The 23,331-nt window shown below is 51.0% G+C and overlaps 1 protein-coding gene across 2 annotated transcripts; it reads left to right on the top strand.

The window, feature by feature from the left end:
• The first annotated feature begins 1,786 nt into the window (after positions 1-1,786).
• tmem59l (transmembrane protein 59-like) lies at positions 1,787-18,654 on the top strand. 2 transcript variants are annotated; one of them, XR_015930785.1, is made up of 9 exons: positions 1,787-2,974; positions 6,661-6,766; positions 7,718-7,812; positions 8,253-8,408; positions 13,234-13,342; positions 14,377-14,479; positions 15,096-15,213; positions 15,424-17,941; positions 17,985-18,654. XR_015930785.1 is itself a non-coding variant. In XM_088621950.1 (8 exons), exons 1-8 carry the CDS (start codon positions 2,819-2,821, stop codon positions 15,580-15,582), a joined length of 1,002 nt encoding a protein of 333 aa, XP_088478076.1. In that variant the 5' UTR covers positions 1,787-2,818; the 3' UTR covers positions 15,583-18,654. The 2 variants fall into 2 exon arrangements, 1 of the variants encoding a protein (XP_088478076.1); XM_088621950.1 differs by having other exon boundaries at positions 15,424-18,654.
• The last annotated feature ends 4,677 nt before the right edge of the window (positions 18,655-23,331 follow it).

The following is a 23,331-nucleotide window of genomic DNA, read 5'->3' as shown; positions in this document are numbered from 1 at the left end:
GTTTCGACGTTTTCGCGTTTGGAAAGAAGATTCGTCCGTGTTTGAGGCGATTTTAACAGGACGTGCAAAAACCTCCCCTTTTAAAAAAAAACATTTCTCTTCCATTTTTCTAAGCCCAAACTGTCGCTCTATCCTATTTTTAATCTACGAAAGTTTAACTTGTGAAATTAAAGGAAAACTGCATTGTAATTAATATTTATGTATCTCTACACTAGGCCTATATGGGTTTTTAACGAAGTTTCTGAGCTTCCTTACACGTGTAACAACTGAATCATTTTTTTTAAATTGGTGTGTGTCTCTTGATTATTAAGACTATCCCGTCAGCATAGGCGAGGGACAGTATCACAGTTCGAGGCTCATGTTGGCACGCCGGCTCTGTTGTTCTCAGACAGCAGTTCTACAAGTGCGTCCACCCAGTTGCAGGATGGATCGCTCATCTGTAAAGCTGAGTGATTAATGGGAGAAAACCCAGGAAAATATTTAAAATCGGGCCATGATGCATTCGCCTTTCGAGAAGAACTGATGCTGGTCGATGCGTAAATCGGACGCTCCGAGGCACATAATTGAGCTCAATGCGCAGCTTGCTCACTGAAGTAGCCGCTCTCGGAGCTGGCCTGCGGCGCTTCGTCCCGTGTCCACCGAGAACAACAGACGCGGGCGTGACTGTGTGCTGACCCGGACAGCTCACAGCCCTCAGGGTATGAAACATAGATAAACACTCGTCCGAGAGTCGGAAGTGTTTCATTTTGCGGCGAAGACACGGGCAGGACAGAAAGGGGCTCTTTTATCTGGAGCCGTGGCGGGGGGTGAAACCTCACCAGTGACTGGTGGTTGACTAATGAGGGATTCAGGCACCCCCTGGTCGCCGAGGGGGTCCGGTGACTCACTTGAGCCCCCGTGCAGAGTGTCTCCGCTGTGTATATTTATATATAAAGGGCCGGCGAGTTCACCCCGAGGACTCGCGCGCTGTGGGTCACAATGCCGGGCTTTGTGGCGTCTCGTGCCGCAGCGCCCCGGCGGGCGGCAGTTACCGGCCGTCACGTGGTGAGGGGGCCACAGGCCGCGTGATTAAGCCCCCTAACCGGAGCCGAGTCATCTGGAGCAGGAAAGGATCTCGTCTAGTCGGTGTTAAAATGTCTGACCTCTGGACATCTTTGTTTTTAGTGTTTAATTGTCTTAATCGGGTCCCCAAGTGCTCCGCGTTTTCTCTAGTTTTTTGGAATCAATAGTCCATATGTAACCACCGCCCTCCCACACTCAATCAATAAATGAGTTCACAGTGGGGGGGTATTGGTGTATTTCCAGCGGTAATTACACAAACACAAAGGGGGATTGTGCATTTATAGGGGGTCAGGGTGACTGGGCGAATGATTTTACAGGTTCTGGTGTAGGTGTCTGAATTCCTGCAAGAGTGGTGTGAGATAATTATATACAGTATAGGTGGGTGTCTTTAATGTGATTTTATTATTTAGAATGTGAATATTTAGAATGCACTGCTCGTATGCTTTTTTTGTTTTGGTACATTTCTCTGTATAAAACATAGCTGCTTGAATGCAAAACAAACGCCTGGAGAATCGGATGATAAAGTACTATTGCACCGTAGTAACTGGGTCTGGTGAAGAACCAATTCTGGACTGAAGCGGTTCGGAACAGTAAAAATACTTTTAAGAATTTGGTCATCTCGCACATTAATGGAATTTTAACGGGCACATTTAAAATCACACACTACAGAACAACATTTTGTGATATTGAACACATTTTTAATCGCCTTTTAATAAGTATCTCTTATTATCAGTGAAATGTAAGACAGGAAAACAAGAAAAACAAGACAGGATCGTGATACTCTTGTGTGCAATTGGCTTCATTAACCAGCGTTTGTGTCGCCGTTTCTCTTGAACTTGATCATACCGCTGGATTCACATTAAAGATGTGGACGACCTAGACAGGTATAGTTTTTTTCCCCGTGAGAAACTGTTCGCTTTCCAGTGGTAACACATCTCGAGGTGTTAGTCCTTGGCGGCGACTGCAACAGCAGGGTGTTTCGCGCGTTAGCCTGCGACGGGAGATGCCCGAGCTCTATAGTATCTGCCAGTTATCTGCAGAAAGTCACTCGAAATCGACGCTCAAGGCGGAAGAAGAGATGTTGCTCGCTACTCGACACACAACCCTGCGTCTCCTAGTGGGCTCCGGACCCGGGTTATGACTAAGCCTTGATTGCCAGGTCAGCAGCACTAAACGTCGGCAAAAGGCAATAATTATATCGCAATCACTCGTTCAAGTAACACTCGTGTCATCTCAGAACGCAGACAGAAGGCTGCGGCCATGCACGATGTCCGAGAAACCATAATTGAAACCAGTAGCGGCCTGTCTGAAGTCAAACTGTTTAACTTGTTAAAACTGTAAAATCAAGACGTTTGCAATCCTAGTTTTCGTTCTGTCTATGGATTTTTACCAAGACAGGTAGACTGTTGTGTTGAGCGCCGTGACAGAAGCATCAGGGACTGGAGTCTCTCGACACCTTCCCGCATCATCGCAGATCCCGGCTACAGGATATCCATGCTCTCTCGGGCCCACAATGCCTTGCGCGAACCTCGGGAGAAAGCGCAGACCGTCCGGGAGGTGACGTCATCACAGGACCAGCGGTCTCCAGCCAGCTCCGCGCCGACCAGCGACCCCGAGCAGCGAGCAGAGAGGTGTCCGCGCCTTTGCTGGCCGATACCGCGTTTGCTGCGGGTCCGAGATTCTCACCCAACCCTCCTCCTCCTCCTCCTCACCCCCTCCAGCCCACGCTTTCGCCCTCACCGCCGACGGCTTCGCGATGGTGCGGCACGGCGGCGGGGTCTGCGGTCTCCCCGCTCTCGTCTCGGTCCTGCTGGTGGGGCTGACCGCCGCCTCCGAGCTCTTTGACAACCAGCTAGGCGACATGAATTACTGCAAACAGGAGTGCAACACGAAACACAAGAGCTCGGCTAAAGTAAGTGACAGACACCCCATTCACTCGTCTGCCGTTCCTCGGCGCCGGATACAGTGGGCTCTTTTTTTCCTTTTATTGCGCCTAGAGCTTAAATCACATCCACCCGGCCAGGAGAAGTTATCATAACGAATAATGCGCGTAGTGACGAATAGTTCTCCGCAGATGAAAGGTTTCGGAGAGGGAATTGCATTTTATGTCGAATGAGTCAGGTGAAAAAAAATAAGCACGACAGACGTCGAATTGTTTTTGTTCGCTGCAGCTCACAGGGGTGATGTGGGGTACCGAGAGCCGAGCTCCGCTCTCTGCTATCTCTTCCGATCACAATGTCACAACGCAGGTGACAGCAGGCAGCTTGACCTGCACGGTCGAGTACATTTTAAACGATGTCCCCTTTCGTTTTTTTTTTCTCCCTGTGCTGTACCTCACCAAGTTTCCTGCCTTTTTGTTGTTGTTTTTTGCAAGCCAGAGGTGACATTTGACTCGCCTGAATTGGAAAGCGGATACCATTTATCCGCCTGCTATCGATGAGCCGCAAATCGATCAGCTCTACACCGGTGCCTGGTTCTGCTCCTGTCTTGCCTGTAGGTGTTTTGTTTGCCGGAGCGAGTGACGTTATTTCTCGGCTCCTAGCCTCTGCAGCGGGCGCCTAGGAGCATAACTGCACAGTCTTGCTCTGAAAGCCTCAGCTTTAAGGCAGCAGAGGGGGTGGGAAACTGAGAAGCTAGAGGGCTGTGCAGGGTCAGCTGCCTGCCAGTGTTTTTCTCCTGGAGTACCTGGCGTGGAGCTGTCACTGTTGCGCGGCAGGTCTTCAGGTCAGACCTTGGCCAGAGTTATCTGGGCGATGCTTGTGAAAGCCAAACTGGGCTTTATCTTTAAAACTCAAAGGGGGGGGGGGAGGGGGATTTCAGCCAAGGGGTCGCCCTCACCTGCCGGTGTTCAGGCCAGATCGTCTCTGGAACTGGATCGACCAAGATTCCTGAACGTCACCTTGGCAAGTTTTTTTTTTTTATCCACTGAAATCCTGGCGACCCTGCAAAGTCTAGGGATCCCCAGTATTAGGACTGGGAAGCCCTTGACATTAGGAACAGTCCCAGTGTGGAGGGTGGCATTATGTCCTGGGAACAGGAGGAAGGTTACAGGCCCAGCTAGGCTGTACCTTGGACATCAACAACCAAGGAGTGACATGGCCGAGTAGTTTGTTCCAGACATCTCCCACTCTTTGTGTAAATGCCTGCTCTGCTGAACACCATGGGGCAGGAAATTGAGGTACTGGAGTTCATTTAACGTCTCTGTCCTCTCAGCCAGAGGGTCAGTGCCCTGGCACGGCCATCCCATGGGAGCCAAGGGGTTCCGAACAGTAGCTGGGGGATAACTGAGGTTGCATCTTTCCTGAACCCAGATGGCGTGAGAGAGGGAGCTGGTGTGAGTCAGAGCAGGGGCGCAGGTCAAGAGATGGGCGAGGCCGAGGAATCACGGTCGCCTTATCCCCTCGATCGGCGAGCGCGCTTGATCGATCGATCTGATAAATCGTCGGCTTGACTGATCGACGGGGGTCAGAGAATTCCTTCAGCCCTAGTTCAGAGCTTTCTGTTCGGCGGCGATAGGGCTGCCGGACGGGGACTGTCTGGCCTTGTCCCTCTCCGTCCTCCTGTGAGCGCCGTTCGCCCGTGGGCTAGCTCGCGAGAAAAAAGTCGCTCTCCTGAACCGCCAAAAACGTCCTTTCTTTTTGGGGAAAAAAAGAAAAGAGGTTTGTTCGGATACGTACCCCAGGAGGCAGCGAGCGAGCGAGCAGGGACGTTTTAAGAGAGCAGTAAGTTCATTTTTTACAGCTAGACCCAGCTCCCCAGCATGTTTATTGTTTGCATATGGACACAATTGCCATCCCCATTTTACCAAATAAATAACATTATAAATAGCTCTGCAAATAAAACTAAACAATAGCCGGGCAAGCTGCAGAGCACGATAGGATGTGAGGCCAGCAAGCAATAAATTAGAGAGGAGGGGAACATTCAGTAAAAGCTAGGCTATTAAAACCCTGTGGTTTGGAGCAGAGAGGCGCTTTGTGAGGGACTTGCTCAGAGGAGAGTGCCTGAACTTTCCTTGCCAGCCAGCGGGGGGTGCTGTTTTCCTCCACGCACCGTGATGTTGCTCCATAACTGCTCTGCTGTTTCTGGGAATGGAGAGGCGAGGGGTCTGTTCACCCCAAGGAAACTGCCGGCCGTTCACAGGGGGCACAGGTGGGGGAACGGAGGGGAATGCATTTGAAACCGAGAACGGGTGGTTCTTCCTTACCCAAAGGGTGGTGGGAGTGTGGAACGAGCAGTGCCCCCACCTCCCCCCCATTGAAGCTGATACTCCGGCGTCTTTCGAGAAGCAGCTGGATGGGATCCTGGGATCAATCAGCTACTAACCACAGCACCCTCCATATGTATTGGGGTGGTAAATTGTCATTGTTGCTGTAGACTCAAGCAATTCTGATTTAAGATGAACAGCTGAATATGATAATAATTAACTTTATTTTATATAGAGCCTTTATAGCCCTTTACAGAATGACAACAATAAAAAAGGCTACACAAGATAAAACACAATTACAATACACTGTGGGGACTGTGGAGTATTATTATCATCATCATCTGCCCGCTGCCCTGCGGATCGCGCTCTGCAGGAATGCCAACAGGCCCGTACAGGAGCAAAGAGACTCTGAACGGTGAGTTTCGGCGCTAATAATAATATAATATGAGGCAAAAGTAAGGAATGTCGGCTTTTATTTCTGGTTATCTCTGTGCTTGTATGTTGTACCATTTTAGAATTGGAGCACTTTTTGTGTTCACTTATGGAGGGCACTGTACCCAACAGGCTGGATGGGCAGCTTGTTTGGGTTTTTATGTTCTAATGTGCGGCCCTGTACAGCTTGTGTTTCCATCACCCTGTTCCAGCAAGGCGTCCCTGAGGATTGTGCATTAGCACCAGTGTGTGTTGGTGTGTGCATTAGCACCAGTTTGTGTGTTGGTGTGTGCATTAGCATCGTTGTGTGTGCCGGTGTGTGTGCGTTGGCACCAGTGTGTGCCGGTGTGTGCATTAGCACCAGTGTGTGTGTCGGTGTGTACATTAGCACCAGTGTGTGTGCCGGTGTGTGTACATTAGCACCAGTGTGTGTGCATTAGCACCAGTGTGTGCCGGTGTGTGCAGTGCCTCACCATTCAGAGTCTCTTTGCTCCCATGTGGGCCTGTTGGGTTTCCTGCAGAGCCTGAGTCGCAGGGCAGCGGGCAGATGATGATGATGATGATGATAATAATAATAATATAAACTTGATCTATAGAGCACCTTTCATACAAATAGCAACTCAAAGTGCTTGAGAAACCAAAATCTTAAAATTAAAAGATATACAATCAGTTGTAAAAAAACACAGTAATACAGTAAAGCAACATAAATGTCCATTTATGCTTAAAGAAGAAAAAAAATGGCCGCCTGCGTATGTTTCTCACTGCAAACGCTGCGTCATTGTGGACAGGTCTCGGGGCGGCGCTGCTTTCGGTCTTTTCTGTGCTGTACGGCCGCGTTTCTCTCGGGGAGCCCTGTGCTCTTCTCTGATGATCTGATCGATGACCCAACGAGCAGGCGCTGGCGGTCTGGCGGAGACCCGCGGCCCTGAGACGCTGTGTCGCCTGTCCCCCCCCCCCTACAGGACGCTGTGCTGAACGCGTGCCACCGGGGCTGCCGGCTCTACTCCATCTGCCAGTTCGTGAACGGCAACGCCGGCTACAACGCCAGCCGGGAGGAGTGCCAGGGAGGTAAGACGCAGACTCCGGCTCGGGACGGGGGCTGGGCGGCGGCGAGCCGGGCAGGGGCACCAGTGGCACTTTGTGATTTCACTGAAGTCGGGGGGTAACTCTGGGGCGGGGCGGTGGCTCTGTGGCGGCTCACGATCTGCGCCTGTGGCTGGAAGGTTGCCGGTTCAAATCCCGCAGCCGGCAGAGGAATCCTACTCCGTTGGGCCCCTGAGCAAGGCCCTTCACCCCAGCTGCTCCAGGGGCGCTGTATAAATGGCTGACCCTGCGCTCTGTCCCCCAGCTTCTCTCCCTGTCTGTGTCTCATGGAGAGCAAGCTGGGGTCTGTGAAAAGACAAATTCCTAATGCAAGAAATTGTAAAGGGTTAATAAAGTAATGTTATATTATTATTATAACGGAAGGAACAGAGCACCCTACAGATCAGAGGGAGCGCCGCATGCCAGTGTGGGGTAGGGGTCAGGCCAGGGAGGTAAGACTGTGTGGCGTCAGGTTGGCTGGGCCTGCTGTTGCCCAGGCGGTGAAAGCTCTACTCAGAAGCTGCTACCATCCAGAGACCCCGGGTTCCAATCCGGGCTGTGCCACATGACACTGCCACAGGACCTGTGCAGTGGAGCCTCTCCCTCTGCAGTCCCTGCCTCGCTGCTCGTGCTGCGCGTTCTCCAGATGAAACCCCAGAAGTTAAAACATTGTCCAGTGTTCTGAAGCCTGGGCGCTTTTTGGTTTTATCTGCTAGAAACGAAGAGTTTGTTTGTCCAGTGGAGCGCTGAAGCACCACAGTGAGACACAAAAAAGGGATGAACGCGTCTTCAGCGTGTTCGCAGAAGCGTCGTCCCTTTGCAAGCTGCCCCGTGCTGAAATGAGGTCAAGCGGAGCTGGGATTCACACTGGAGGCTGCTGGGATTGGTGCTGGGGGGGAGACGCTGTTAACAGTCGCCATGCTTGCGTTCTTGCAGCGTGCCAGGAGGCGTACGTTGGGCGGGCCGAGCAGGAGGGGTGCAGGACGGGCTGTAGGAGCCAGCCCTCCGACGCTGAGAGCCAGAGAAAGCGGGTAAGCCCACCGGGATCGTCGGCGCTGCTCCGGCTGGGGCTGGCCGGCACGGAATCCCTTCGGGAGTCGGGAACAGGGCCAGGCTCTCGGTTCACTGGTAGCAGCTATCCCGACTCGCAGCCCAGGCCAATAAACCGCCGTCCCACGCCGTTTTATTGTGGGAAAAGAAAAGATAAAAGCCTGGCTGTTTAACAGGGGGTAACGGCCTCTCCTGCAGCTCCTGTTCTGACCCGCTGACTCGGGCGTCTGGGAGAATTAACAGCCAGCATCAGACCTCTCAGACGTGCTTCAGTCTGATGCCTCTCCCGGTTAAGGGTTCGAATGAGGACAGTGCTGCTCGTGAACCCGAGCAAACCAAGAGCTGTCGAGCCCGAGCAGACGCGCCGGAGGACGTATCGAGTCGCTGATCCTCCCTCCCCCCCCCCCCCTCTCTGCTGCAGCTCAGAGCTCTGGCCCAGCGGCCGCAGCCGTCCTCCTCCGCCCTGGACCTGCTGTCCACCTGGTGCAGCGACATCATCAGCTCCGCCCACAGCTTCATCTCCTCCACCTGGACCTTCTACCTGCAGGCGGACGATGGCAAGGTTGTGGTGTTCCAGGTGAGGGGCGTGGTGCCGGCTCAGGGAAAGCCCGGTTGGCTGCGGACTTTAAAGTCCAGTCTTGTCCAACGTCCAACGCCTTGTGGACCAGAAGTGGTAGTAAGAAGAATGAGAATTCCTCACACTTTTATAGCACTTTTCTGAATTTAACTGCTTTACAGGTAATGGGGATCCCCTCCACTTGCATCAGTGCCTGGATGATGCGCCAGTCTGCTCCCCACACACCAGCTCTCAGTAGGGAGGAGAGCAGAGTGATGAAGCCAGTTCAGTGATGGGGATTATTAGGAGGCCAGGGGGGAAATTTGGCCAGGACGCCGGGGTTACACCCCTACTCTTTTCGAGAAACGCCCTGGGATTTTTAATGACCACAGAGAGTCAGGACCTCCGTTTAACGTCTCATCCGAAGGACGGCACCTGTTTACAGTACAGTGTCCCCGTCACTATACTGGGGCATTAGGTCCCACACGGACCGCAGGGAGAGAGCCCCCCCTGCTGGCCCCACTAACACATACAGATTACCAAGACAGACTGGAAGAACTCTCCAGAAACAAAAGGCACATTTTCTTTTTCCTGACTGTGAAAACTGTGTACTTTCACACCTCCCTTAGATTCCTGGCTTTGTGGGGCGTTTTTTTTTTCACTTTTTGAGAACCGATAAAATCATTTTAAATACACGTGACATTACACAACTCTCCTTGTGTCATACAAATTAACCAATATACATCACACATGAAAATTGAGTCTTATCTGTTCCCTTAACGTTTTAATTCTTTTATTTCTAACTGAACTATATACTGTACATTCACAGGAAGGAAGACGCATCTGTTTTTTGTGACGAATGCATGTCGATGTCCATTTTTAATTGAAGCTGGTGGAGCGTTTGTCACGGACAGGGTTTGGCTGTAGACCCTGTGCGATGCGGTAGGAGCTGGAGGAAACGGGTGGGGTGGCACGAGCAGGTCCGAAGGCAGGTCAGGGCGCAGTCCAGGAGTCCCTCAACGATTAATCCATCCTGGGACGCGACAAGGTTAAAATCCCAGGGAAGGGGGAGAACACGAACGCATGGATAACGTGGAGGTCCTGGGATGATGGGGCGGGTTCTTCCACAGCCCGGGCTCGGGAAACGGGAGGCGTCGGGGGTGAGGCCTGTGCCCTCAGGAGACGGACGTAGGGTATCCTGGTGCCAGGCGTACCCTAATGTTGAGCCCCGAGGACTGGAGGCGCTAGACTTGAAATAGCAGTAGATATACCAGGGTACACCTGGGGGACATAGCAACAACCACAGGACTCATGACAGGAGTAGTGGAGCGCCCTCTAGGGGAGAAATGTGGGGCGTGACAGTGTTTTTAAACCCACTGGGCTGCCTTTCTCTTGGGCACAGGATGCCTGCAGCTAGGGGGCGCAGTTTCAGCCCAGGTCCACCCCCCCCCTCCCTCTGTTCACTGCAGAACCTCAACTTGCAGGCTCTGAGACTTCAACAGCAGCGCCGACGTTGGCAAATCTCTGTGCCTCTCACTCTCTCCTCTGTGGCCTCTTCTTTCCAAATCTCCATGTTCTTCTGTCTGAAAACTGGCTCGTCTGCAACGTTTGCTTCCAAGCTCAATGTAGGGTAGGGGTTTGGATCTCCAACGCGTGCCGCTTGTAAAGTCAACTCTGAGCGACAGCTTTGGCTATAAAGGACTTTATTCCTTTTCGTTGTCTTTTATAAGCCCCCAGCCGTAATGACAATAGACCTGGATGTTTCCCTTCTTTTTCAGGAATACGGTAATAATAATAATAATAATAATAATAATAATAATTGCTTACACTTATATAGCGCTTTCTGGACACTCCACTCAAAGCACTTTACAGGTAATGGGGATCCCCTCCACCACCACCAGTGTGCAGCCCCACCTGGATGATGCGACAGCAGCCACAGTGCGCCAGATCGCTCACCACACATGAGCTATCAGTAGGGAGGAGAGCAGAGTAATGAAGCCAGTTCAGAGATGGGGATAATTAGGAGGCCATGATTGGTAAGGGGCAATGGGAAATGTGGCCAGGACGCCAGGGTTACACCCCTACTCTTTTCAAGAAACGCCCTGGGATTTTTAATGACCACAGAGAGTCAGGACCTCGGTTTTAAGTCTCATCTGAAGGACGGCGCCTGTTTACAGTACAGTGTCCCCGTCGCTATAGTGGGGCATTAGGACCCACGGTAAACAGCTCAACAGCTCCAGCGTGCTGCAAGTGGGACGAATCTCTCGTTTGTTCGTCTTGTTTAAATCCGCGGCAAGTTCAACTGCTCACAGCGCCAGTCCTAGATTAAAGGAGGGATGAATATTCTTCCCCCCACCCCACACGCAGAAAAAACAAAGAAAAGAAAGGAGGAAATGGGATTGTTTTTAATTTAAGTAAGGATATCTCTAGCTCACATTGCTTTAAAGTAAAGAGAGCACCTTTGGCATTTTGTGGGATAATGCATGGCAGATGTATGAAAATTGTGCTCCGCTGATGCACAGATTTCTCCAATCTGTGGCCAATATATGTTAACTTTATACGGAACCTCCTGAGTGCTTTCCTGCTTACATCTGGAACTAATGTGTTCAGCGAGGGCATCAACGGCAATAGAGAACTGTGAGTGAAAAACGATGATGACGTTACCTCAACAGACCCCCCCCCCCCACCACCATGAAGATCAGGCATCCATACAGAGTGTTACTCCTGCTGAGTTCAGATATCTGCTGCCCCGCTCTCTAAATCGCATCTGCTGTTGTTCCGCCCCTAGCCAGCATTCTGATTCCGAATCCTCAGACATCATGGAACCAGTGATGCTTATCCATAAAAAAATATCCAAGCTGTCCAAAAACGCCGGCGAAAAAAGATGGGTTTCAGCTGTTCTCGCGTCTGAGCGCCCGCTCGAGCTTCTTTGTTTTTTTCCGTTTGCGGCCGGGTTCCCTGGTGCGCGACCTGATGCTCACCGCTCTTTGCTCCTGCTCTTCTTCGGGAGGAGTCGCCATCGGCTCTGAAAGGGCGTGGATGGGGGTTTCTTTTGATGGTCTGGAAAACAGCAGAGCACAAGTTGCACAGGAGCAAACAAAACGACACCTTGGAAATTTCCTGAACCGTCTTTCCTGTCCTGAACTATATGTCCTGTCCTGAACCTCCTGTCCCGATCTACCTATCCTGATTTAGCCACCCTGAACCACCTGTTGCTCTGAACCACCTGTCCTGTCCTGAACTACCTGTACTGTACTGAATTACCTGTCCAGAGCCATCTGTCCTGAACCACCTGTCCTTCTCTACCTATCCCGATTTAGCTGTCCTGAACCACCTGCTGAAACATCTGCCCTGAACCACCTGTCCTTCCCTGAACTATCTGTTCTGAAGTGCCTACCCTGCAGCACCTGTAATGAAAGGTCTTAGTATAATTTGTTTTAGATATTCCCCGAGGACAAACTGCCCACTATGGAAACAAGCCCCTTTGTAGAATCTTTACAGTGTGGGTATTAACTCATCAGATTTACCTCCTATCTAGAGGTTTGCCTCCTCTGTAAATTTGGCCTCCAGCTCGCGCCGGTCTGTGCGTCGGCAGGCTTGGAGAGGACGGGCGCCCGGCTCCCGCTGTCCCGAGCCAGCCCGCGCTGTGGCCTCGTTAGGCAGAAACATTCAGTGGAGGGGAAGAGAAAATCCTCTTCTAATGAGGCCCCCGGGGAGCCGAACTAACGAATGGTTACCGGCTGTCTTGGAAACTGCCGGAGCAGAGTGAGAGAGAGAGAGGGGGTCGGAACAGGGCAAAGACGACTGAAAAAGAAGGGGGAGGGAGAGGGAGGCGGAGAAGGGGGAGGAGGTAATGAGGTGGTGGAACGCGCTCGCTGAGGATTCTCCTAACGATGTTAAGGCACGAACCCGAGTCAGTTGGCTGTCTTGCATCGCTGCTCTGAGACAGAACAGCCCAGTAAGGCACATCTGCCTCTAACAAGCAGTGGCCGTCTCCGGGAGCCAGCAGGAGGCGGTTTTAATGAAGAGAGTTGAAGCAGAGCCTCACTGCTCAGCCCTTCTCTTCATTTGGCATTGCAGAGTCTGGTAAGGGCACTGGCAACCCAGAGCCTGACCTGACCTGCAAGCACAAGGTGCAGGATAGGATACACCCTGGATGGGACACCAGTCCATGGCGCACAGACACACTCAATGCAAACGCATAGACACACAGACACGCACAGTACAAACGCATAGACATACAATACAGACGCACACAATACACACACAGACAGATGCAAACAGACACACACAGAGGTACAAACACACAGACAGACACACAGTCACACATACAAACATGTACATATATACACACATACATACACACAGACCCAAACATACATATATACACACAAACATATATACATACAAATACACACACAAACATGCATATACACGTACATACATACACATACAGTACAGTTTAGAGACACCCATTAATCTGGCCAGCATGCCTTTGCAGGTGGGAGGAGAGCAACTGCAGCACCTAGAGAAAGCATGACGGAGATGTGAGCAGAACGTGCAGACTCCGTACAGACCTTACCGCAGTTTGGAACCGAACCCAGGACTCGAGAGCCGTCTGGTACTGCTGCAGCGTGCCCCTCCTCTTGACGTTTGTTTCCTTCCTGATGAATTATGCTGGATGTGCCGGCAGTCGGGAGCCACCTCCCTCTTCCCTGTGCTCCCTGCTCCACTGGCTGTCCTCTAAGCTCGCGGCCCCGCCCTTCCCAGTTCCCGCGTGGCAGGTTATAGCGAATCCCTCCCCCCCCCCTCCTGACGCTGTGGCTGTGTCCCGTGTCTCTTACAGACCGAGCCGGAGACGGAGTACTCCCTCCCCGAGCTGCAGGCGCCCCGCTCGGACACCGTGGACCACCCCTGGCCCCCCGCGAGCTCCAACACCCTGAGACCACACACCGGTGAGGGCTGCTGGGCGGCGGGGCTGATCGGGTCCGAATTTCCCCTTTAGGTCTGAGCTGGACAGTACGTAAAGGAGCTCCGGTCAAGCTGAGGAGAAAAGATCACTTAATTGGCCCTATTTAATTTCTTGCTTTAGGAATATGTCTTTTTGCAGACCCCAGCTTGCTCTCCATGAGACACACAGACGGGGAGAGAAGCTGGGGGTCAGAGTGCAGGGTCAGCCATTTATACAGCACCCCTGGAGCAGCTGGGGTTAAGGGACTTGCTCAGGCGCCCAACGGAGTAGGATTCCTCTGCCGGCCACAGGATTCGAACCGGCAACCTTCCAGCCACAGGCACAGAGCCACCACTCCGCCCAGAAAGGGCTGGGCGAGGTTTCACTCGAGGACGTGTCTGATGGCGCAGAACCGTTAACGCGAGAGGAATCAGAGCAGGCCAGTGTGAAGCAGTGGCCAGGCCCTGCACTCAGGGCTGTGGGCAGGAGACCCAGGTGGGGGCGCTGTCACTGCGCCCTGGAGAAACTGCCCAGACTGCTCCAGGCGCTACCAGCCAGCTGTGTAAACTGGTACCAGTGCTTGTGTGCAAAAAACCCCGCCTAATTGGAACATCTGGCCAACAGCATTGACCAAGCAAATTCACTATATCCTGCGTGTTCTCTGTTCCTTTTACTTAATTTGCTGCTCTGATTACCATGGTAAGACCCTGTTCTCTTTCGTAGCAGTTCAAACAGTGCATGGCATTTTTTATTTGTTTTTATTTGTTTCAGAGGGTTTATGGGTAAACCTTGTACATGAAATGGTTAGCTTTCTTCTTGACTTAAATTTACAATTGCTCTTGCCTAGAATAATTCACATTGTGCCGGCATAGATGAGAGAAAATCGGGAATACGGTCTTTCTGTCAATACCGGGATGCAGTTACTTTGTCAAATGGGGAATCCTGTCAGACCTGGTTGCCTTGACTGCGGTCATCAGGCTGGTCGGGTGTTAGTGATGCCAGCGCTCCTGACTCAGATGCTCGGCTGCTGTTCCGCAGGGATGTGGGATCGAGGGGAGAAGGCCACAGCGAGGGGCACGGGCAAGGTGAAGCACAGCGACGCCCCGCTTTCTGAGCACGACTTCCTGGGGTGCATGTCCAGGTGAGAGGAGAGGTCCAGGTGTCCAGGTGAGGGGGGGGGGGGTCCAGGTGTCCAGGTGAGGGGGGGGGGTCCAGGTGTCCAGGTGAGAGGAGAGGTCCAGTTGTCCAGGTCAGGGGGGAGGTCCAGTTGTCCAGGTGATGATAGAGGTCCAGGTGTCCAGGTGAGAGGAGAGGTCCAGGTGTCCAGGTGAGGGGGGGGGGAGGTCCAGGTGTCCAGGTGAGAGGAGAGGTCCAGTTGTCCAAGTGAGAGGAGAGGTCCAGGTGAGGTAGAGGTCCAGGTGTCCAGGTGAGAGGAGAGGTCCAGTTGAGGTAGAGGTCCAGGTGTCCAGGTGAGGGGGGAGGTCCAGGTGAGAGGAGAGGTCCAGGTGAGGTAGAGGTCCAGGTGTCCAGGTGAGGTTAGAGGTCCAGGTGTCCAGGTGAGAATAGATGTGCTCAGGAGGACAAACGGTGTGGCGCCCAGGACAAGACGGGCACTTGTCTGTGTGTCCTCTTGGAGGAAGAAATGCAAAAAATGAAGAACAGTTGAAATGCTAAAAATGCACAGCAGAGGAAAATGAAAGGACAGGTGGCCCCACCTATCCAGTGTGACCCGGTGTCTCCCCTGGCTCCGCCCCCAGGCGCTCGGGCCTGCCGCGCTGGATCCTGGCTGCCTGCCTCTTCCTGTCCGTCATGGTGATGCTGTGGCTGAGCTGCGCCAGCCTGGTGACGGCGCCCGAGCAGCATGTCAAGACCCAGGTACCCGCCGCTCTCCGCAGGGAGCCGAATTTCCGTTTCTTACCGGGGGAAAAAACAAGCTACACAACAGCTTGAGCTGTCACAGCTGTCTGGCCCTCCAGGCTAAAGCTGCTCTTTTCTGCTCAGCTCCTGCAAAGCCTTTCAACACCCTAATACTGAGAGAATGCATTAGAAGGCTTTTCAATGGCTATTTTCTGTGTCTAATTGCAGCTGAGCATCAACGGAGACAAGGAGTTCTTGGACGACACTCGCAAAGTAATGCCTTACCCTCTGACCCCTGTGATTGCTGTAGCCGTCGGCCAATCAGACGAGGGCGAGGAGGCGGGGCCGCTGCTGGTCAAGGTGGACTTGGACAAGACCATTCTCTGAGAGTGGGGGGGGGGGTATGTGTAGGGCGGTTGTGGGATGGTGGAGGCTCTCCTTCTGCTCTTGCACTCTGTCGGTCACGGTCATGGATGGGAGCTGGGGGAGGTGGCGCACAAGGGGGTTTTCAAAAAACGCAAAGCACCATTCCATCGCTTCTCATCAGTCACGCGCCTGTTTGGGAGCTGTAAAATAGTTTTTACGCCCAATGAGATGTGGGTCTCTAGCCTTGCTTCTTCAGACATGTTTTCTGCACATTTTAGCTGCACGCGGGCATGCGCATGTGAAATAGCGTCTTAGGAGCCAGGGGCCTCGATCTTTCACTTGGGGCTGCATCTGCCACAGAGTGGGCAGTGGGCACGGTGTCTGCCCACAGGGGAAGAGTGGGTGTGGGGTTTTGGAGGACACTGGCAAATGATAAACCCGATGAGCCTGCTGGAGTGTGTTCAGGCTGTGAAGGGGCTGGGCTGTGCAGCCGTGGGGGACTTACAAAAGGCAGTGTCATGTGTCACACAGAGGGGAGTGCTTCACAGACGCCAGGAAGCGGCAGTCCTGTTGGGCTTGCATTTCTGTCCCATGTGGGTCTGACGTCTCCAGCCTTGGCTCTCAATGAGATGGGAGGGTTGGCACAGCACTGTACCTAATCTGAATAGGACACATGGCTTATGACGATAAAGGCGCCGTGTTTGCCCAGAGAGAGTCATTGCACTGTATCTCTGCCCACCCTTCTCGGAGAGGTAGTTAGATTAGCTCTAGTCCTGAGTTCGCTGGGCGTCAGCTGACGTGCTATCCGAGGGCGGCGTCGTGTGTTTGCTGTTCCGAGGCGTGCTCGGATCGCAGGAGATCTGGGCCGGCGCTAGCCGTGTTGACTCTGCTGCTGGGTTACCAGCAGAACGTGCTTCAGAGTTTCCATTTGCTATCTCCCCCTGATACGTCACAGACAAGGGCGAGAGAGAGAGAGATATCGGGGGTTTCTGATAAACGATCGGGTTCTCTGATACGGTCACAAGTACTGTTGTGAATGGTTGCTCCTGGCTCTTGAGCAAGCAGCAGTCTTCGCTGTCTCGGGGATGTGCTGTATCGCTGACCCCCCTGTGACTGAGCAGACACACTAACAGTGCAGCCTGGCCACAGAGGTACCGAGCTACTAAGCTCGGGAGACCCTAAGGCACTGAAACAGTGTGTCAGTTGCACTGAGCATGCTTGTTCCCAGGTCAGTAGAACTGGACTTGACTCACCCTTGCAAAGGCATCGTCCCCTGTGCTGGTCCAGTAGCTCAAGAGGATTTGCTTGTGTGTGAGATGGAGTTTGTCACGAAGGTTCAGGAGGGAGGACAACAGCCAAGTTTACTTAGCCTTTGCTGTCAGTAAGCAGCAGTCACTCCTGATGTTATTACCTCACCTAAAACATTATAAATACTGTACATGATCCCTCTGTTTGTCTTTTAGCTTCCCTCCCCCAGCCCAGCTCCCCCTCTGTAGGTGCCCCTGGGTCACCCCTCACTCTGGGGTCTCCTGGCCAGGAGCTCACTCCTCAGCCAGGCGGGTTCAGACAACGTTTTTGGTGACTTAAAAGCTCCAGGAACCTTTCAGCATTCCTCATTCCTGGCCGTCAGGTTAGGAAATGCCCTGTATATTGTAATCATCTGTTAACACAGGTTTCTGGGTGAGACGAGGATGTGAACGCACAGTATCTAGAGCTCTGCGGTACGACGCAGTGCTCTCTTCAGGTTTCTCTGTGTCATCTTAACCTTGAGCCCAGCTCTTCTGCACCTTCTTCCTCATTCCTGCTGTTTCAGAATGACTTGCACACAATCTAATGAGTCACCTGAGCAGTGACTGCCATGATAATAGTTTAAGTGTCCAAAAATCTGTCCGTCGGATGAGACGTAAAACCGAGGTCCTGACTCTCTGTGATCATTAAAAAAATCTCAGGGTGTTTCTCAAAAAGAGTAGGGGTGTAATCCCGGCGTCCTGCCCAAATTTCCCCCCTGGCCTTTACCAGTCATGGCCTACTAATAATCCCCCTCTCTGAACTGGCTTCATCACTCTGCTCTCCTCCCCACTGAGAGCTGGTGTGTGGGGAGCGGACTGGCGCATCACCCAGGTGGGGCTGCACACTGGTGGTGGTGGAGGGGAGTCCCCATTACCTGTAAAGTGCTTTGAGTGGAGTGTCCAGAAAAGCGCTACATAAGTGTAAGCAATTCTTCTTCTTATTATTATTAATTGCTTTTAAGGGGAAATGGTGACAGGCATGAGCCTAGGTGCAAAGTTCTGCTGGCACAGACTGTAGTTTGTTGGCTTAAATTGTTTTTCTTTTTCCTCAACTGGCTGTTTCGGAGAGCGCCCCCCATCGGCGCGGAGCCGTACCGTCCGCTCTCGACCCCACACTAACCAGCGGGCGGAGAGGAGAAGCTCCGCCTGCCCCCCGCCCGCTTCCTCTGAGCAGGTTTTGAGCTTGAGACACTTAGAAAAAAGAGGAACGTATTTGAAAAGCTTGTAGAAAATGCCTCTGCTGCCGGCGGTGTACCTCATTCTCATTACTCCGCAGCGCTTCAGTGATTCCCCTTTCACGAACGCAGTGTGAGCGGCTGACGTTATTAAAGAGGATATTTTAAGCATATTCCGTTGATCTGTTTGGAATCTATAATGTATATTACGCTAAATCATCCTTGCTCTTGTGGCTTAATTAGCGATCGGATGTTTTTGTTTCCAATTCCATTTTTATTTTTATTTTATTTTTTGGCGCCGCGAGTGGATTTCTGTGTTTTCTCGTGTTGCGTGTCCAGCCCGTCCACGCCGCGAGGCTGCGTGTGTAAATAATCTTTGTTCCGCACCGCTTTGTCTTGACTGTCGGGGAACGATTTTAAACCTCCGGTTTGCGAATTTCCCCATGTGAAAATAAAAACAAAGTTAAGGTTATATAGTAAAAATTAAAACATATATATATATTTAAAAGCCACTTGTCCACAAATGTGATAATACGGTAAATTTGCGTAAACAAAATTCTCTCTTGCATTTCCTTTTTAATGTTTGTTTTAAATGAAAAGATGCAAAATAAAGTGTTCTCATGAGCTAATATCGTCTTGTTGTTGTTTTTTTGATTTGCATCTTTTGGGGCACGAGAGACTTTCTGCAGAGATACTCTGTAACCCACTGGAGCCCAGCAGGTGTGAGCCTGGCCAGTACCTGGACGGGAGACTCCTGGGAAAGCTAAGGCTGCTGCTGGAAGAGGTGTGAGTGGGGCCAGTAGGGGGCGCTCACCCTGCAGTCTGTGTGGGTCCTAATGCCCCAGTATAGTGACGGGGACACCATACTGTAAACAGGCGCCGTCCTTCAGATGAGACATAAAACAGGTCCTGACTCCCTGTGGTCATTAAAAATTCCACGGCGTTTGTCGAAAAGAGTAGGGGTGTTACCCCAGTACCCTCATAATCCCCATCTCTGAACTGGCTTCATTACGCTGCTCTCCTCCCCACTGAGAGCTGGTGTGTGGGGGAGCGGACTGGCGCATCATCCGGGTGGGGCTGCACACTGCTGGGGGTGGAGGGGGATCCCCATTACCTGTATACCGCTCTGAGTGGAGTGTCCAGAAAAGCGCTTATAGGTGCAAGGAATTATTATTTTAAATGCCTTTGTGTGACATTCTTCTCGTAACGATTGCGTGGACTTGGTGTTTATTGTACTTTGTCATTTTCTCAAATCAGGGAGTTTATTTGTGCAAGAAGAATGAGTTTAGCCATTTGTGACTGAGCCTGTATAAATTCCCGAAGCTGGTCAGCTGTCGCTAACGCGAATTCAAATTGTGTCGTTTTCGCTTTCCTCAGGAAAATGAATGTAATGTTACAGCACTGTACCGCTAGAGGGCAGCGCAAACCGTCTGATTCCTCATGCTCGAGAGGATTCGGTCATTGGCCCCTACAGCCCATCGTGTGGTTAGTAACTAGTTGATTCGTGACAGAAGGCAGGGTTATTGACTTCAATAACATGGCTGGGCAGGTCGTTCATGACCCTCTGGGTAAAAAAATGCCTCCTGCTGTTCGTTTTAAGTGCACTTACCTGTATTTTTTCACTTGAGTTCTCTGGTTCATGTTGCACTGCTGGTTCTGAAGATGTTGAGAGGCTCGATTTCAGAATGAAAGAGTCTGCATTCAAAATGGGATTCAAAATGTTAGAAAGGCCTGGTGTAAAACTACCAATTTTTGTAGGGTAACTGTCGAGCGATCGAGAAAAATGCTCTGCTTTGATCCAGGTTGTGAGTTGACGTGTGCTGTAATCTACACTAGCACCTCCGTCCATAGCGCTGCAGAACTGAGATTCTGTGTTATTCTTGTAATTCTGAGTATGGAAGATGAGACAATGGCCCCTGTCTTCCTGGTGAATTTAGAAGTGAAGCGCACACTCACAAAAATGCTATCCTCATACCAGGAAGCAGAAGGAGGGGTTTGTTTGACAGGGTGCGTGTCAGTGTTCGCCATCTGTTTGTTTGTTTTCCTGGGAAAGACAGTGACAGCTCGATCGGCCCGCCCCAGGAGTGACAGAGCAGTCTCCTCTCACTGTGCAAGCGCAGGGTGCTGCTGTTTCAGCTTCGGATCACACTGGGTGCTCTGTGGTCCACTTTGCTCAGGAGGGCTAAGGCCTGTGTGGACGAGTGGATGAGATTGTCCTTTCTAAAGCATTTATTTCCATAAAGAGTGGTCTGAGTCACGAGCAAGCTGCTCGGTCACTGATGTCTGGCGTCTTTCAGGGAATGGATAGAAGAGATCTTCGGATCAGTTGCTGAACAACCAAATGAGACTGTTGGTTAGGCTCTCCTCACATGTAATCTTCCATATGCTCTTTTCTGATGACAATGTGAATTAGACTCAACACAGCTAGTGTGAACACTACTAGACCATCACTACACTCAACACAGCCAGTGTGAACATTACTACACCATCACTACACTCAACACAGCCAGTGTGAACATTACTACACCATCACTACACTCAACACAGCTAGTGTGAACATTACTAGACCATCACTACACTCAACACAGCTGGTGTCAACTATACTAGACCATCACTACACTCAACACAGCTAGTGTGAACATGACCGGAACATCACTACACTCAACACAGCTAGTGTGAACATGACCGGGAACATCACACATTCAACACAGGTAGTGTGAACATGACCGGAACATCACTACACTCAATGAGGCTAACCCGATTAAGACTCAACAGCTGAAATATTGTTTCTGCTTTCAAAATTTCAACCTGGAACTAACCTTTAATTGTATCCTGGTATGAACGTTAATTTTTAACGTACTGGTCATCCAGTAGGCTGCTTAGATCCCCAATGGATGAGGATGTGCTGCTATCACACCATACAGGCATGTTCACAGCAGTGCAATAAACATGTTGTCAATGTCTGGCAGTTGGATAACACTTGCTATAATACCGGCTGTGTGGGTTCTGAAGCTGGAATTTCAGACAGCTCTCTGGCCCTCTGGACCTGTCTCGATACATAAGGAACGATCTAGCAAAGAAGTTCAGGAATGCGCAGATCACTAGGTTACGCCTGAATTGCTTATCTAAACAGCTGAATCAGCCTCAAGCCTGAGTGTGCAGCAGGTGATGAGTGATGCAGTTTATCATCACTCTGGTGCACTCTGATACCTTCTTAAAGAACGTGATGCACCCAGGCAGATGACATTCAATAGCTGGTGCGCAAGATAAGCGCGTTGTGTTCTTGTATGTGCCAAAGATAAGAAGCATCGGCTTCTCTTCAAAAGGAAGGGGCAGAGAAGGGGTGACGCTTTTAAATCTTTATCTCGATCTTATTTTCCTGTCCCGCTACCGAGATTGTCAAAACTCTTGTTTGGGAATGTTCCTGTGAGAGCAGGGCAGCGGCTGGTAGCAATCGCAGTGTAATATATGGACCCTGTGATCGTATCGGTTTAGGACAAGCTCTGAATCTCACAGATGCGTGTTTCGAAACCAGCCATGTGGGAGCATGCTGTTAAGGAAGTGCTAAGACGGTGCGCACTGTGTCACCCCAGGGGTCACTGTCTCCCGGGCTCTGCAGGGCTGAGCTGCTGCGCTGCTGAGTCACAGTGACAGGGGAGACCATGCGTCACGCAGGAGGCACAAGCCGTTTCACCGCTGCATCACACCAGCTTCCAGAGACCCCCAAGAGCGAGGCGGTGACCCCAACAGGGGGGCGCTCGAGAAAGGGCAGGCACCAGGACGATCAGCCTCAGGGCCACGCCATCTATTGCCCCCATCTTTAATTGCAGGATCTCCATCCGTTCCTGGTGCAGTGTACAGCACAGCATTCAGCATACAAGTGGAGCTGTTCTGCCCTTCCAGCCTGGTGGGTACAGTGCCCTCCATAACTGAACACAAAAGGTACTCTGATTCTAAAACCGTACAACATATAAGCAAAGAAATACCCAGCGATGAAAGGTGACATTCCCTACCTTATATTCAACTTTTCAAGTTCTTGTCGCTTGACATTGAAATTGTCAAATCCGAACTGCATGAGTATACAGCAAAAATAGCAAATAACCTGTAGATTATTTTTAAAAGTTCAGTGTCAAGTGAGAGCAGGCTGTTTCACTTTTTTGTTTCTAAAATTGTTTCCCAAGCAGAGCAGAAATATGCCAGTGACTATTTTTGCCCCCATCGGCTTTGGTTATCAAGTTCAAGTTCAAGTTTATTGTCATTATACTCATATACAGGTATGTGGTATAACGAAATGCTATTTAGCTAGCTCTCAGACGATAAGTAGTACAAAAACAACAACAATACAATTGTATAAGAAAGGAAAGACAGAGACAACAGGCAGTGTGCAAAAGCACTTCCAGATAGACTTACTGCTCGCTTTGCTAACCTGAATAGCTGTGCAATTGGACCTTACTAACATATACTAATGGGGTGTTGTGGTAGCTCTGTGGCTCAGGATCTGCGCCTGTGGCTGGTTCCAAGGTTGCTGGTTCAAATCCCACAGCCAGCAGAGGAATCCTACTCCGTTGGGCCCCTGAGCAAGGCCCTTAACCCCAGCTGCTCCAGGGGCGCTGTATAAATGGCTGACCCTGCGCTCTGACCCCAAGCTTCTCTCCCTGTCTGTCTCATAGAGAGCAAGCTGGGGTCTGCAAAAAGACAAATTCCTAATACAAGAAATTGTAAAGGGTTAATAAAGTGATGTTGTTATTATTATTATTATTAGGAGCCAGGCTCTTCTCATGCATGGAGTGCATGGAAAAATGAACTGAAGCTGAGTTACTGCCAGCACAGTGAAATCTTTATCTGATCTGTGGTGCCCGAGATTGTTGGCATAGTGACACCTAACAAAGAATGATTCTTTGCATGCAGAAACTGACAGCACATGTGGTGGAACGAGTTATCCCATGAAGAATGCAGTACAAACCTTTTTTTCTCCGGGCTATCAAAGAACAATTATGAAACCAAGCATGCACAGTCATTTGTCTCTTAGTCAGGGGATACAATTCTGTTTGGCAGGCTCTGCACTTGCTTTCCTAATGAACCATCAGCTGTTGCTTGAACTGTTCAACTTTTACTTGTTTGTTTCTTGTCCTCTGGGGAGTAGTCGTCAACTGATCAAAATATTGGGGCACCCCCAATTAGCCAAAAGAATGGACTCTCTCAATGGCCCAAGGAGGCTGAGACAGTAGTTCCTCACACTTATATAGTGTGTTTTCTAGACACTCCACTCAAAGCGCTGTACAGGGAATGGGGATCCCCTCCACACC

This window comes from Lepisosteus platostomus, chromosome 27 (genome assembly GCF_059453375.1).
Source record: "Lepisosteus platostomus isolate fLepPlt1 chromosome 27, fLepPlt1.hap1, whole genome shotgun sequence".
Lineage (NCBI taxonomy): Eukaryota > Metazoa > Chordata > Actinopteri > Semionotiformes > Lepisosteidae > Lepisosteus > Lepisosteus platostomus.
This window is presented reverse-complemented; position numbering and strand designations above follow the sequence as displayed.